This window comes from Cnephaeus nilssonii (genome assembly GCF_951640355.1).
Source record: "Cnephaeus nilssonii genome assembly, chromosome: 10".
Lineage (NCBI taxonomy): Eukaryota > Metazoa > Chordata > Mammalia > Chiroptera > Vespertilionidae > Cnephaeus > Cnephaeus nilssonii.
This window is the reverse complement of record NC_137081.1, coordinates 12,252,305-12,270,011: the sequence shown is the minus strand read 5'-3', so window position 1 is coordinate 12,270,011 and position 17,707 is coordinate 12,252,305. Positions and strand designations below refer to the sequence as shown.

The 17,707-nt window shown below is 38.3% G+C and overlaps 1 protein-coding gene across 1 annotated transcript in view; it reads right to left on the bottom strand.

Annotated features, from left to right (window-relative positions):
* PARD3B (par-3 family cell polarity regulator beta) overlaps positions 1 to 17,707 on the bottom strand; it is a 902,602-nt gene that overhangs the window by 431,517 nt on the left and 453,378 nt on the right. Inside the window, exons 5-7 of the mRNA XM_079783005.1 lie at positions 15,209 to 15,297; positions 7,523 to 7,609; positions 1,394 to 1,519 (exon numbers count right to left, since the gene is read on the bottom strand). Of these exons, the coding sequence (XP_079639131.1) occupies positions 1,394 to 1,519; positions 7,523 to 7,609; positions 15,209 to 15,297 (302 nt within the window). The remainder of the gene's footprint in view (positions 1 to 1,393; positions 1,520 to 7,522; positions 7,610 to 15,208; positions 15,298 to 17,707) is intronic.

Here is a 17,707-nt window from a genome sequence, read left to right as displayed (position 1 = left end):
AGATGGATTATCTGTGAGGCGGAGACTTTTTTGTTCTCCCATTTCTCTTTCCTATTTTTTGAAACTCAGAAGTGAGGGAGGGAACTCCAGCAGCCATCCTGTGGGCCTGACACAGCTTAAAAGTGGCAGCCACACAAGAAGAATGGTAAAGCAGAAAGAGGGAAGACGCCTGCTACGCTGATGGTGGTGGACCCACCACATCAACGCTGGACTGCCACCTCCATACTTTTTTTCCTTAGAAAAAATGAATGTTAATCTTGCATGAGCTACTTTTATTTCAGGCCTCTGTTACCAGCAGCCACACCAAATAATAATGAATCATAATTCCCACTGCCATCTGCTCCCCCTCATCTTTCTGAAGTGCTGAACTGCCCATGTGGGTAGTGGGGAGGGAGAAGACTGCATATGACAAGCCCAGTCTCCCGGCCAGTTCCTTGCCCAGGAGTCAGTTTCTGTTCTCAACTAACTCCATACTGAATTTTTATGAGCCCCAATTTCCACCTCTAAAAAATAGGGATGATAATGTCTGCCTTACATACTTATCAAGTCCTTGTAAAAGACAGTGGTTTACAAAAATAATATCATTATTAATAATGACTATAATTTGATCTATTATTCATTATTTTCAGAAATAGACAAGGTTTCCTTTTCTTCCAAAGCAACCAGTGCTTGATGCTCCCTAAACCCACAACCACTGGCCCCCTCCCTCCACAGACTATACTGAGAACTAATGACCACAGGGAGGACATATTATGAGTTATTTTGATCAGAAACAAGAGGTTGGTGATGATTACTAAGAAGTATTCATCACACTTATCTTATTGCTCCAAATCCCAAGGCAATGCCAACATACATTTAAAAAATACATGTAGTCTGCTACATCTTCTAAATCTTTACTCGAAAAACCTATTCCCATCACATTTTCATGCACAGAGAAATGATTTCTTGGGGGAGAGTATTTTAATTCCCCGCTTTGTTTCTATTATTCAGTGAGTCTGCACAGACATCACTCACAGATATTTAGTTGAAGGAAGACTACTGATACCAAGTAAGTTAATTAAAAAGCTGAACTAACAGTCTGTGAAAAGAGTCATTAAATACCAGTTTAACTGACCCATATCCCAGGAAAAACAAACCCATCTATAGATGCCCCAGAAAGACAACCAGCTGGGAAGGCTTGCTCCATTCCACAGTTTACCATTCATTCCTGGGGCTGTCGGGGCCTTTGAGTATGCTGAAACATAAGCTGCAATTAAAAACGGGTAGTCTGGAGTCATTCAAAGGGAACTGATGGAAATTCTACCTAGAATTTTGATCATAATGAGCTCAGTAATAATTGTAAACATTCCAGGCATCATACAATAAATAAAACAATGAAAAAAACAATGCTTACTGAACAAAGGTTTTGTCTGCGAGGTCCACCTGGTTGATCTTTACAATGCACTCATTCTCCTGAAACAGTCCTTCCCGCTTGGACCTGCTGTTTTCTTCAATGCCGCGAATGAAGAGTCCTAGAATCCTAAATGCAAAATTTAGGTTGAAGTGCAACTACTGAATAATAATATGCTCATTATTTCTCCACTTTCAACTATTCAGAAATAAGTACTAATTTTTATTTGTGAAAAAAAAAAGATGCTTTATATTCAGGTAACTGTCTGTTATTTAAATCCTAAGTGAAAAAAAAGGACAAAAAACACAACTCACTCAAAAGAGAAAAATCCCTTCAAGACAAATAGACATAAATGCCTACCCAGGGTACATGAATCTACAATCCCATTTCTAGTGCTTAAAGGAAACTTAGAAAGGGCTCCGGTGGCTAAGTGCAGATGAGGATACGAAAGGCTGGTGGCTTGGAGGAGGGCATCACAGCTGACCGCAATACGCAGTTAGTGCCAAGGGGGTAAGTTGATGATTAGTAACAGGAGAGGATGAGTTATTCACTGTAATGTTTTTGCAGTCTTACTACCTGTTTCAATAATTTGCATCTTAAAAAGTCAACATTTAAGCACAGATCTTATTGCTCCATTTAGAAGGAAGTTTGGTCTCATCTGTTAATGGAGTCAAACATGTGCTGGGTGTCTTCTATGTGTTCAGGAAGGAGGCTTATGAGACAAGGTTGTAGGGCCAGGGCAATTGGTCAGGACATGCTTAGAGCAAAGCAGAAATTAAAAATCTGGACACTATCAATAAGCCTAGATCCTTCACAGAAGGATGTGGGGAGAAAGTGGGATGAAACTGGGCCAGAAGAATGAGTAGAATTTGGATAGGAGAGAGAGAATCGACAAGAAGGCAGGATAAACGCTGTGTGTTTGTGTACGCTGGCCTGTGTGAGGAGCAGTGTGGGAGCTAACACTGGGTGGGGCGGCCAGTGGAGGGGCCTTGAATACTTGCCAATGGACTTATCAGGTTGGAGTGGCACCCTCACCCCCACCCACTGCTTCTGAGCAAGGCAGTGGAGTGAGGAGGGCAGGGCTTTGGGAAGAGGTGCCTGAAATTTCAACCAATCTGGATTCAGAGATTTCAACCAATCTGGAGGCTCCTGGTGCTTTGTGGTTGTGGTTTAAGTCAGGAAGGGAGGGAACTGGAAAAGAAAGGAAAGGAGAAAGAACTACAACAATAAAAACATAAGAATTAATTTTATATGATTCGTGCATCGGTGGGGTCCCTAGTCATGGCCTGCAGGGACCCAGCTGAAACCAGCATCCAACATCCCCCAAGGAATGTAGTAGTGCACGAAGTGGCAGGTGGCTGGGGAGGAGCCGCTCCTGCTCATTCCTGTCAGCTGAACAGGGCTCCCACTGTGGGAATGCACTGACCACCAGGAGGCAGCTCCTGCATTGAGCGTCTGTCCCCTGGTGGTCAGTGCGTGTCATAGCGACCAGTCGACCAGTCACTTAGGCTTTTATATATAGACTAGAGGCCTGGTGCATGAATTCATGCACAGGTGGGGGTCTAGCTGGCCCGTCCCAATGGGGGCCCATCAGGCTGGGCCTGCAGGGGGGAGGGGCAGCTGGTGGTTGGCCAACAGGCCCCACCACTGATCGGGGTGTTGGGGGCCGATTGGGGGCTGGTCTGGCCAGGGATGAGGGGTGATCAGGGCTCGGATCAGGCTGGTTGGCTGCCACAGTGCGCGTCATAGCCATAAGTTATTCTGGTCATTCTGCTGTTCCAGTTGCTGGGCTTTTATATATATAGATGTGTGTGTGTGTGAGGATTTCCCTGCTCCTTGTTGGCATGTCAGGGTCCTAGCTGTAGCCCAGAGTGAGAAAGAAAGACCTTCTCCACGAGGAATTTGCTGGGTATGGAGAAACTGCCATCTCCTCTTCCCTAGTTCTCTTGTTTTTCTTCATCATCTCCTTCTACAGGGGCCTCATGTGCTAATATACAGCCCCTTTGCATTACATCTCAAATCTAAATAAGATATGAGCACACTTTATGGGTGAATAATAGGGTCAGCCATGGACAAAGGGCTGCTGCTAATAAAAGTGGAGGAGAAAACCCATCTTCCTGTTTGGAACAGCCACAAAGGGGAGGCTCTGCCGCCAGGGCCTCAGCTGGCTGAGTGAGCGCATGTCACCTCGAGATGGCAGCAGGAGAAGAAGCACAGTAGTGACACTCAGATCTCTACTGCAAACATATTGGATGGATACAGTAGGCAGATGCAAGAGAGAGAACTGCAAACAGTCATACCACCCATTCAGGGAAGGCCCCGGGTCACAGGCCCAGTGTGTGGTGAGGTGTTACGCTTCACTCCCTAGTTCCAGTAGGTTAGTAATTTAACCTCATTCTGTGTGGAGGAGGAAAGGGGCCAAGGTTGCTATTTGATAAAGGATCTAAGATTCAAATGAATATTTTTAAGGCACTAATCCTACCTTAATCTAACATAATATTAAAAGCTGAACTCTTGGACATGCAAAAATATAAAAGTAAAGAAATAGAACAAACTAGTGTTTCTTTCCTAAATTCAACAACTCTCTGAGATTTCACATTTAGGAGTTTTGTTATGGTGGACACACAATAACATGATCCATTAGGAGACTCACATGTGGTTCTAAACTAGTTTATGTAAGTGATATTTTTTTAACAAGCATTCAAGTCTTCCTTTAATTTAATTCGGTACATCATCAGTCATGTAATGCTACTCCGTAGGATTTAATTTCACATTTTGGGAGATGAATTAATTCTTTCAGGCCACTTGGTTGCAATTTAGCTGGCATTTTACAGCTGGAGCATGCTATGTGACCCTTGCTGATCTAAATAACCTAACTCTCCATGAAAAATTTATTGACAGTATAAGCCCAACTCTAAAAGCCATGTGTCAGAGGCAATTTTGGTAAAATGTAAAACTGACTGATTTTTATGAGTTTGGTCCCTGGCAAACCATTCCTGCTTCTCTGTTCCTTGGAAGGAATGGGTTCCTCCAGTTTGATTTCATGCAGAGTATGAGAGACTCAGAAAAGAATCCCTGATAATCCACTTTGCCCCAAACTGGTGGGCTGCATTAACTGTCTCATCTGAGACCAAGACTCTCAGGATATAATGATTAATGCGGTCGAGGAGTTATAAGCTGAGATAAACAGGTTAATTTGCATTAATGAGCAGTGATAAAGGAGGCTGAAATCTATAGTCCCGAAGAATCAGAGGGGTAGCAATTGCTTCTTGGTCTTCTGAGAATCATTAAGGCACTAACCCACCCTCTCCCTGGCAGTCTTACATTCTTCCCACTGTATCACATGGCCTCCACCACTCTCCCAGCTTAGGATTTTGATCTAAACATCAGTTCTTCTCACATTTTGTCTCTCTTTACCCATCCCTTCCATCTCCTCTCTCATATTTAGCTGTCCTTACTATGAAAAAGAGCTATAGCATTTTTATTTACTAAAAATCAAAGAGATTCAATGACTTTACTTATAAAACAAAACCATGTTGATTTAAAAAAAAATAAAATTACATTGTTTTTTTATCTGCCAAAACTCAGTATGTATGTATGTGTGTGTGTATATATATATTTTGTTTGTTTGTTTTTTACTGTGCAAGCCAATAGCCCTCCATACAAGCAGCATTTAGCACCCTGTGCTGTGATAGCTAATGAATCCATTGAGGCTTTATCTAATATAACAGCCTCTATATTGTACTCAGGGTGTTCTAGCTTAGATTAGGTTTCTAATTCAACAACAGGTGTGGCAGTATTTTTCTAAAAAAAAAAAATTTGGAGGCAAAGCCAATTACAGTAGTCCTAGTAAATAATTAAATGTAAATTCTAATTTAAAATAATGACACAAACCAATAAATGGAAGGAAATTAAGAACTAAGTATACCACTCTGACCTTAGCTCACCTCACCCCCTCTCACACAGTGAAACCATATGGCATTATGAAGTCAGACACTTGTCTGACACACTCTATACCCAGTTGCATCTAGACACATGGGTTGAGTTAAGTGTGCTTTTTCAGCCTGTACTCATTACTTCTTAACTTTTATTGGCTCATGTCTCCACGTCCATATTATTTTTTTATGTTTTTAAATTAAATTTCCTTTCTATAATACTAGTGGATAGCAGAAAAAAGTTACACAACTATTTCACTAAGTTACTGAACAGTTGACCATGAACTTATAAAAGTTCATTGTTGAACTAAGCTTTTCTGTTTCAGCCAAAATAATAATAATACTGACCATTTACACATTCATATGGTGTGCGTTTTACAAGGAGCTTTCACATTTTTAATGTCATTTAATCCTCATAACCTTGATGTGAAATAGGTATTCACAAGAGGCAAATTGAGGGGACTTGCTCAAAGTTATAAAAAGAGAACACCGCAATTCAAATCCAAGTGTTCTGAATCGAAGCCCAACCCTCTTTCCACTATTCTACGAGGCTTATGCTAGAGAAGTCAGAATTAGGAGGGAGAAAGGAGGAAATCAATAAATTCCAGTGAGTTTTCCTCACTTGAAGTGAGAGAAGGTGATTGCTGGTCCAGAGGGTCAACCTGTTTTCCAAACCATTGAAAATGAAGTGTGATGATTGTCACGTTGTAGATTCCCTCACGTTTTGGACATTGGGATGATCGTGTGTTCTAGTCCAGCTGCATTAAGCTAAAGGGCCTGTACTGTGACCCCTCTGGTATTTCACAAAGCTCTACCCCTGCACTTCTGCCAAAAGCCATTAGACTTTCTCAGGACAACTGGGTAAATACACTCCCTGTCTATCAAAAACAGCCTCCGCTTGTCCTGTGCCATCACCCGTAACATTTATAAACACGCTTATTAACACATACAGGAAATGAGACAATAAGAGCCACCGGTTTTTCAGTTCATTTCTTTTTCAGGAACATCCATTCCGGCAACAGCTTGGCATCAGCTGTTATTTGCAGAAAAAAAGGTGATGACTTTGCAATTACAGGTAGCAGATGGCTACCTGCTGAAAAGGATGCCAACCAAAATATCATGCCTAAACCTGCTCTTCCTGCTATATGGCAGCCTGAATTGAATAAATATTCAGAACCAGTAAATTAATACTATATAACCTTTGGGAAAAGTTCTATTTTAGATAGAGCAATGGAGTGAGAGCAAGTCCGGAGATTGGATTTTGTGCGACCTTGAGGAAATCAACTGACTTTTCTCCTCTTTGGTCTCCTGAGCTGAAATAAAGTGTTCTGCCTTCTTGATGATGCATTTAGTTTAAGAAAACAAATATAGCACACTACTTAAAATCATGTCATATGAAATACTGATTTTCTTTTAAGTTTTTGAGAGTCCTTGTCAATATAAATCTAAAGGCAGTATCTTGTTGAAAAGTGACATAATATCTAATACTAGCTTTGTATGGTTGCTATAACAGTATTAATATTAGCTCTCGGGTACACATTTAATTTCCATCAGTATCCAGTTGGGTAGACATTCATTTCAAGAAATGCTGACACAATCTAAATTAACATTCGCCAGTGTAAAATTTTTAAAGGATATGGTAAATTATTTGTAAATGATCATATTTTATTTTTTTAAAGTAAATAGCATGATGGCATTTTGCTACTATAGCTAATATCAACAGAACATGCATAGCTTTTGATCTGATTACATATGTTATACTATTTATTCTACTAAAATCTATATTCCTGAGGAATATCAGAAAAATATCAGTTTAGAATTACTATATTCACTTGTTGAAGTGTATTTTAGAACATGAAAAAATTCAGTTGCAATATTAATCTAACAATATATTAAAATCTTTTCTAAGGATTTTGTTTACTACATATTACCGATAAGAATACATAAAGAGAGTACTTCATAATTAATTATAAATTCAGGAACTGTGATTGATTTTTTTTCTTTTCCATTGCATCTTAGAAATAAATGATTTCATTTTCTTTCTAACACATAAGTGGCCAACAGAAGTATTATCTTGAGGTGTCCACCTGAATAACAAAGATACACACTTAATCCTCTTCTGAGAAATGTTTGGGCAAATGAGCTCTGGTCAAGGTTTTCATTAGCATGAACTTCTGAGAGAAGAAGAGCATCTTACCTTCCACTCAGAGAAGAGAAGAAGGGCACTACATGTATTCCCAGGGGGCCTCCTTCAGCAGAAATCTCCACTGTTCTGGTCAGATCACTGGGGCAGGAAAAAAGAACACAGATGAGTCTCTGCTAAAAAAATACAGATGAAGCACATTAACAAAATGATTTTAGGATTATATCAACTTCTATAAACTTAACAGCACAGATAAAATCAAAGGAGTGCATGATTTACTGATAATGTTCAGAAGATTCAGGAAATAAAATGCTTCAAAGAGTTTCTGATTTCTTATTTTTTCTCCTAGAAGAGGAACAAATGGAAATGACTACCTACAAAAATAACTTCCTACTTAATCTACATAAATCAACATATTTAAAAGGATGTACAAAAAAATAAAATTTTTCCCCATTGAGACACACTTGAAAATTACTGTATAGATGATAAAATGCATAGAACTAAGCACAGCTTTGCGTAATCATAAAGTATGATTTCCCCCCAAACGGAGGAAAAATGAAATAAAATATGTATTTAATAGAAAAAGCAAAGAATTAGATTTTATAACTGTGAAGCCACGGTTGGTAATATATATATGGGCATGTCCAAAGCATTATAAATCAAAATTTAAAGTTGCCTTTTAATAAGGCATCAACTGTATTCAATGGAACAATTCCAAATTTTCACCTCTGTACGTTTTTTAGAGGCAGAAAAAAATTATAAAGCCTGGAGAAAATGTATTACAGAAAGAAATAGAAAGCCTGACCTGCCTAACCTACTCCAGATTAAGGAGAGGAGGAGCTAGAAACATTAACGGATAGTGTGTATGACTGAAATATAGAAGACCCTGGGAGCTTTTGAGTAATAAAATGTGGAACTAACACGTTTTTATATAGATGGGAAATAATAACCGTGAACAATTATTGGCTCTTTTAATCCCAGAGAGAGAAAATAAAATTGCCAGAGGAAAAATGATAAAGTTGAAGCAAACATCCCAGTTATGGAAATTGTAAGCAGGCATCTATTGTTTTCTATTTACATGAAAATGACCTGAAACTAGATGTCAAATTAAGAGCTACAGCTGCTTACAAATGCATTCCTGCTCCAAATTGAAAATGGTGAAATTTGGCTCCTTGCTGGAAAGTTGAGAACAACATTAAGACAGCAAATGCCTGATGAACTCTCTGCATGAAATATTCTCTAAATTATCAGCAATCTAAAATAAATACATTAAATATATTCTCATCAGAGGATTAGGCTTATTTTTTAATGTGTTTTCATTGCAAACCTATTATCATTAAGAACGGCAAAAAAAAAAAAAGAGCATGTCAGTTTCCAACATTTGTGGAATATGATGGAATTTCAAATCTGATAATAAATTTCAAATGAGTTTTGCTCAGATATTGCTGACATATTTAAAACTTGTTCAGTCAAGCAGGTTATAGCAGACGCTTGGAATGAAAGTTAGAAACAAAACAAATCTTAGAGTGATAATATCATGGGATAAAATAGATTCTGCTCTGTACCCTCTATGTGAGAATATGGACATTATATGAATATATGTTTATAAAATACGAGGCAAAGGGATGCATTATAAGTCATGAATAGAAATTGTTTGGTGGGCAGAGAATGTTATATAGCTTTTAACGTACCACAGGCAATCATCTTTATATAATAACTGATATATAGTGCATTTGGAGGTATTTGAGGAAGACTAAACCAAAACATTCACATTCTAAGGTTACGTTATTGTTTTAAAGACTTTTAAAACCAGAGACTAAAATCTCATTTAACCATTGAAGCTTTATTATCTCAACCTTTACGATGTACTTTTATACTTTTGCACTTAGAGCATAACACTTATCTTTCCTAATAAATGTATTAAGTACCCACATGCTGATAGATGGCACTCGTATGTATTATATAAAGGTTTTTGGAATGCAAGTGTTTAGTCTAGTATAGACTTCAAGATTTCAGCTTAAGAAGTTTTAGAATGCCTTTATGGATTCTCATTTTTTTCTCTTTTGCAAATATTTCTCTACCTCCCTCAAAACCCCTGTGTAAACTTAAGTTCTATGTTTCATACTGATATCTGCTCTTTAGTAATTATCAGTCCTGTATTTTTACATTCACTTAATAAAGTAAATCTTATAATCTGTTAAAGTAATCAATCTTATTTCAAATTCAAATACTAAAATTTTGGGGGGGAATGCATTTTTTAAGGTTCACTTCTACTTTATAAGATTTTATTTTTCAACATTTCAGAATGAACTTTTATGTTATCTTTATACAGGACAGCACAATTTTTGGCTTGAAGGATATTTGACAACTGTTAAATTACTACCATGAAAATATTTTTATATTAGAAAAAAACAAGACTTTCAATTCTGTTGACTGTAATATGCAGGCACTTACAGAGAATTTGATCTAGTTAATATAGACAAGCATTGTAAGTTTTATGCATACCATGGCCCACCATGCTCTTTATAAATTGTTATCTGTTATTCATTTCAAGATAGAAAGAAACTAATTTTCAAAAAGGGGGCCTCAGAGACTAGTACATACATTTTTATTTATTTTTAAAAAAACAAACCTCAATATTATATAAATTTGATAGGGTTCCATAGAAATCTCTCTATACACCATTCGTGGAAGACAAACATAGCAAGTAGGGCTGGACACAGTACCTCAGAGTGAAAATATGCTATCAATGCTATCTGTTTAGGTAAATTACAGAATAGAGTACAGGGACCAGTGAGCAGGATATGCATACATTTATTTATGTACTAGAGGCCCGGTGCACAAATGCACCGGTGGGGTCCCTTGGCATAGCCTGCGGGGATCGGGCCGAAACCGGCAGTCCAACAATGCTGCTGCTCCTGCTCATCCAGGCCCCACTGCGCATGCCACTGCCTCTCGGTAGGCTCACTGCTATTCCGCTGTGGTCTCTGGGCTATGGTGGCCAGCTGTGAGCCCTGCGTCTGGCACCTGTTCAGTCAGTTGAGAGGCACTGCTGCTGTGGGAGCACACTGACCACCAGGAGGCAGCTCCTGCATTGAGCGTGTACCCCCTGGTGGTCAGTGCACGTCATAGTGATCGGTCGACCGGTCGTTCAGCCATTCGGTTGCTTAGGCTTTTATATATATAGATGGGGGGGTGCTAAGAGTGGAAAATGTAGAAAATAAGGTGAAAGGAATATTCTAGCAGTAAAAGGAAAACAGGATTGGATGCTACTTGTGAAAACAGACAAAGAATGAACTGTGGGGTAAAGGAAAACACTTCAGTTAAACAAAAGTCGAAAGATTTCACTACAGTCAAAAATAGCTAAGTTGACACAGCTTTCTATGACATACTTAAACAGAAGCAGGAAGTTACAACGCATTAAGTCCAATAGTATTAACAAGATAAACATTCTAAGATCCACTTGACAAAACTGATTCAATAATCACTGGAGCCAGCTGCTACCTTTGTAAGACTTTAGGACAAAACGATGGGAGGAGATGCAGAATCAGGGGTTATAAATGAGCTGCTCTGCAAGAACTAGATGGAGAGTGTTGCCTTTGGTTCCACCATGAAGAGAGGAGTACAGCTTGAGGGAGAAGATACAACAGGAGCTGTAGGTCTAATTTCTTCACTCCAGGCAAATAGACAGCATTTTTAACATTACAATGATCTGACTCAGTTAGGCCACTCTTTTAGAGTAGGGAGGAGACTGGACTGGGGGGAGAGATGGGGAGACACTTTGGTTCAGAAGGAAATCATGATTCACTTGTGAAATTAGACAGGAAGTATATCCTAGTGGTGATGTTAAGTCGGGTGTCTGAGTAAATCATTTAAACTAAGACCAAAAGCATGTTTCCTTATTTGTACAATGGGAAATTAAGATAAATCTCTAGTAGAGTTGTTGGTTTTAAAGGAAAAAATAGAGGAGCTAACATAAACATCATATATCAGTATCTGGTATATACAAGGGGACCAATAACTATCAGCTATTAGTACGATTATTAGAACGTTCTGAGGGAACAAGTAAGCTTGTAGATTAAAAAGGAATAACCTATTTCAAGCTTTACAACTTTTCTCAACTTATTTCCTTTGTAAGACGTATTAAATAAATCTTCAAATACTCTAGGGCTGAGGAACCTTTCTTCATGATTAGATTGCTGACAGTGAGGGAGAAGACAGAGGCTATGATAGGTGGATAGAAGGCAGCAGTTGGTGGCCTTTAGGGACTGATGCCCAGTCTATCATGTACAAGGGAGTGAGTGATGGACTTTCAGAGATAGACATCCTAGAACAGCTTGCATATGAGACTGGAGCCCACCTGATGTAAATGTTCTGTTAATGCAAATATACTGAGTCAACATCTAACAAGGAATTTGCTGTTGATGGTAGTGGAATTCACTTAATTCACTTGAATTCAACAAATAGTGAGTAGTTCCAATGGGGAAGTTCTGCCAGGAAAAACCAAAGAGCCTGAGGAGTTCAAAATCTAGGAGGCAGGTTAAGAAAGGCAACAAAAAGAATACAAAGCAAGAAAACAGAAGCAGTAGTAACAGTAGTATGTCTTCAGTGAAAGTAAACAAGCTCTAACTTGGGATGCCTGTGCTAGTTGCATTCTTGGTATTATAACATGTACTCCTATCAAATGTATAAATGCTTACATCACTTCCATTTTATAGCTAAGTAAACTGATTCTTAGAGAGGCTAAATCACTTGTCCAACATCATACCAGTCATACAAGGTAGTCAGGACTCAAATTGGAATTTACTGCATGCCAGATCAGTGGTTTTAAACCACTATGACGTTTTTCAAATCGGGGGCACTTTCTTGTGAGATTCAGAGGAAGAGGATACAGGATCAGAAAGGGAAACTGGAAACAGGAAAATCTTCTGGGAGGAGGTTGCATTTGAGATGGAACTGAGAAGGGCAAATATATCTTTAATCCAAAGAGTTAGCAAGGGGGTAGACAGGGCATGCACACAATAAAAGCATTCTGCACTGAGATTGTGAACCAGTATGATATGGGCACACAAATTGGGGGTCAGAGGGGAGGAAGGAAGGGAAGATAGAGAGAGTGAGGAAAAGAGAAGGAGAGAGGGAAAGAGAAAGACAGATTGACTGACTGATTGTGGTGGGTAGGAGATAAGGTTGAACCATTAGTTTGAGATCAAATCTCAGAATGACATGTCAAATTCTATACTGAAAAATTGACACTTAATGTTGTAGAAAATGGAGTTGCTAAAGGTTTTAGAATGAAGGAGCATTGTGATAAATGCTGTGGTTAGTTATATATAAGTGGTGGTGGTATGTGTGATCAATTAGAAAACGGAAAGACATGGGAGAGATTGGTACTGGAGACAGGAATTAGTAAATTTTGCAAGAATCTATCTGACAGGTAATAATGCTTAAGCATTGATTATAGGAAAATAGCACAAGAACATGGGGAAAGTCTCAAGATATTCTCAGATGGGCTCTGCCAATAATTTGCCAAATGAATGGATATTAGAGGCAAAGGAGAAGAGGGGGATAAAAGGCGAGGGCAGTTTTAAGCTGGAAAAGAGGCAAGTCTGGAGGAGGCAAGTGTGGAGGAGTGTCAAGGAATAAGGTCAGGTCAGGAATAAGGTAGAAATTAGGAATGAGGTGAAGGTCTCTGGCATCCACCACTTGCTCTTTAAAGAGAAGCTAAAGTGGAATTTTATATATAAGAAAAATCACCCACTAAACACCTCTTGCTTCATTGTCTTCTTAAGATCAAAATAAATTGAATCGTGCTTCAGCAGAGATAGATATTGTAAGACTATTTGTAGACCACCTTCTAAGTGTCATTTTTTTCTGTAAATAAAGATGTTTGTATTAATAATAGGAAAGCAGTTAATAGTTATGATTTATGGAGCAATGAATTTTATACACTCAGTCATCCAGTTAACAAATATGCTATTTTGTTCCAAGACCTGTATTGGAGAATGCTGACCAGATAACTCAGCTTTAAATGGCTTCATAATTTCTCTTCAGCTGCTTCTTCATCATCCCATACCAGCTAGAACCAGTGTCTTTTCCTAGAACTGCTACCTCCAAGTTTCCCCTGCTAGCTATACATTCCATGTTGTTAAGATCCTTCGCACCTGAGAAGGTGCACAAAACAGGTAACACGGAAGTCAAAAGATTTGGGGAAAGGAGTGATGGATGCAGATTAGGTCTCTAGAAGTTAATTGTTCTAATTTTTGTAATTCCTTAGCCTACTAGAGGTAATGATATAACTCATGTGAAAGCTTGTATTGATATATTTTTAGGTAAAGAATATTCTTTTTTAAAATTCCTAAACTCCATTTGTCTCAATTTCTCATACCTAGCAAAAGCTTAGCTAATTTGTTCCTGCAGGCGTAAACCGCACAATTGTTTGCTCTATGAAAGCTATCCACATAACGTTTAGCCAAGATGTTAGCAAACTTCAAAAAGCAAACATTACAAAAAGTGAAATTAAAGTCAAACAGAATTAAGAGTATTACACTCATTATGCCTACCTCCAAAAACAATCTTATCAAGCTTCTAAAAAGACATGGCCCTGGAGATTTTCGGTACCAAATTTTTATTAATGTGCAGCTCATTAGTCAAAGAAACAACCTATATGAACAGTAACGATGTCACATGGCTATCAATTATAAGCTTGAGGAAAATCCACACAGTAAGGCAGAATAATAAAGGATGATCACATATATTTTAAAAGCCAATGTCATGTAAAATGCTTGGCACTGATTAGTAACTGGACTGGATTAAAGGAATCTGTTGGCTAAATGAATGAGTGAGTGACCATAAACTTCAGAAGCATCACCTTCTAGTGCTAAAGCCAAGCATCTACTAAATATGGAATTCCTTTCCTTATGCAAAATTTAAAGCAACTTAAAAAATGATATTAATCATGATGGTAGTAATGATAATAGTAATATAGACAATGATAATTACATTATAGTGGTAGCAACAGTAGCAAATACTCACAGGGCTTACTCTGACCCAGGCACTGTTTAAAGTGCTTTACATATATTAATTCATTTAGTCTTCATACCAATCCCTTGATGGATTTAATATGATTTATTTTACAGCCCAGAAAGGAAGGCAATGAGAGATGAGTGACTTGCCTAAGCAATTAGAATTAGTAAGCAGCGGGGCTGGGAATTGAACCCAGGTAGTAGCTAGGGCAGAACTGGAAATCAGTGCCGAGAAAAGAACTATTGGTAAACGTGAGAGCAACTGGTTTCATATAATGTTACATTAAAACTATGAAAAATCTTGGTTGATTGGCTGGATTCATTTTATATACATCGAATAAAATATTGCAAAATAGTTAAAACACAATGCAAAGCAATATTCAAAGAGTTAACATCAAAGTAAAACACTCAACCAAACTGAACTCTGAAAGGTGTACTTTAAACTGTTGTTCCAAGAGAAAGCAAATGCAATTATGATATCCAGGTTGCAGAAGAGTTGGAAGGATGGAGGCTCATTTGTATATGTTTGTCCGGAAGTTCTCATATCATATAGAGAAAATGAAAGAACAGAGTAAGTAAGTAATTTTAGAATTGTGATAGGTTTCATTCCACTATTCTAATCATCTTCATCTTTCCTAAAAAAATAAAACATCTATAAACTAATAAAGAAACAAACATAGAATTGAAAGAAAATATTCCATTCACATGAAGAGAATACCTCAGTGCTTCCTTAATTTTCGGCGATGTCAGTAGTTCTGTCTGCACACCATTCATAACTTCCCCATCTTCTAAGTTTTGTGTGGAATCCTGTAGAGAAGCAAACCCATAAACATGTGGATGCTTTGCATATAGAATTGAAAATTTGAATAAAATGTCTCAACATGAGAGAGTAAATGGTTATATACAGCATGCTCCAGTTTTTCTGAAGACTGGAAACAGGTGTTAATCTTTTCAGGGCATTCAATGTTCTTTTCTCTCCCATTTGATTTCTGAAATACTCAAATGGGCCATTTACACAAGGCAATATGTTAAGAGCTTAGGAATACATCATTTAGCTTTCTCCTACTCAACTATAAGCTTTGGGGACTGAATGTTTTCAATCAGCAAGGTAAAGGGGTACCAAGGGGAAGGAGTCATTGACAGGTGGTGATGTATTAGCTTTAATGTACTGTACTTGCTTGCACCTCCCTCCCCAGTGACACTAAAATATAAAGAAAGCAAAAATCATGGGGGAAAATGTTGCCTGGCAAGGTCACTTCTGTCAAAAGTATAATAGGAATATTGCAAAAAAAGAAATCTGGAGTTCTTCCTTTGTTATGAAACTTTGATTCTAAAGATGATCATCACAGAAACCAAAAGGAACCATTTAACTTCTAAAATGGTAAACACTCTTTGTTACTGAGAGGTAAGGGTGTCAGAGAGTCCCTTTATCCCAGGACAGTGGCAAAGGTGAGTTGATGTCACATAGAGGAGAGGACAGATTCTGGAAAACACGCCTGATATAGATTCTCACTTATGTAAGACATTAGTTCTCCATTAGGCTTTGGAACGGAACTTTAATAGAGTAATTCTGCAGATACACCACTCCTCAGAAGCAGGGTCACAAATAAATAGCTTTAGTCATGGACTCAGACTTCAATGAAACAACAAACCACGTGGAGATGACCCCCTATCAGCAATGCCTCCTGTAAACAGAGCACTCCTGGATCGGAATGCACCATTTCAAAAACAACAAAGGACAACAGGTAAGAGTTGGCCACAACAGAATTAGGTTAATATCTTGAAGAAAACAAGACACAGCTACAACTGAGGCATTTTGTCATAGTGCATCGAGTGAAAACAAACAAACAAACAAAACAAAACACAAATGTATTTCACTTTTAGACTGAGTAGCAACGTTTCATTTAGGGACTGATAGTTTTGTGAAGGATTTGGTCTACATAGATTTTTTAAAAAATATTTGTTTTGTCCTCCTCACAGAGATAAAGGAAGAAAAATCCATAAGACTAAAGAAAGAACACTTTTTAGTTCTTTCAAATCTCAAAGATAAATGTCTTTGAAAGCTTTCGAACCTGCATATAAATATGAAGGACTAGATATATGCTTACATAGAAAAGAGAGAGGGTTGGGAAGGTTACAAAAATACTTCAGAAGGCAATTTAACAAGATATTTGCATTTCTGACTATCACACATGTCAGAACATCTGGTGACAGCATCTATGTCAAAGTCATTCACTTTCTTATCTGCCTCTTTCTCACAAGAGGGAGCTCCATGAGGGGTGAGTCTTCATCTAGTCCTCTGCGTATCATGCGCCTAACAGTCTTCGTTGAAGAAATGTTAATGGATAAATGAGCCGAGGGCTAGTGTGTTCGTTTTGAAATGCTGTTTAATAAATATCCCAAAATGTAATGGATTAAAAAAATAAGCATTATCTCTCCTGTTCTGAGAGACAAAGACATAGAAGCCGCTTGTCTGGGCAGTTTGGGGCTGGAACCCCTCAGAGGTGACAGGCAAGGTGTCAGCAGGGCCTCGGGAGCAATCCTCCAAAAGCTTGACTGGGCTTTAAGACCTACAATTTTTTTCTTATAAGAGCTTTATCTTATATAATAAAGAGCTAATATGCTAATTAGAACTACCGTCTGGATGACATTCTGGACAAAGCTGGGTTGTGGGGCCAGCCGGGGCTGCGAGAGCCGAGCCCCCTATACAAGAATTCCGTGTATCAGGCCTCTAGTTAGGATATAATCCACATCACATTAAAGTCTTTCTTTAAAAATATATATATATTTTCATTGATTTCAGAGAGGAAGGGAGAGGGAGAGAGAGATAGAAAGATCAATGATGATAATCATTGATCAACTGCCCCCTGCACGCCCCCACTGGGAATCAAGTCCAAAACCAGGGTATGTCCCCTGACCAGGAATTGAACCAGGACCTCCTGGTTCATAGGTCGATGCTCAACTACTGAGCCATGCCGGCTGGACTAAATTCTTCCTTTTAAAAGGAAAATACGGTCATTTTAGCTTTTTCACAGAGTTTTGCAACCATCAGCACTAATTTTAGAACAATTTCAAAGTCCCTAAAAGAAACCCCATACCTCTTAGCCCTCATTCCCCATGCTCCCTACTCTCTCACAACCCCCCGCCCACAGCACCTGGAAATCAATCGTTTTGTCTCTAAGGATTTGCCTATTATGAACATTTCCCATAAACAGAA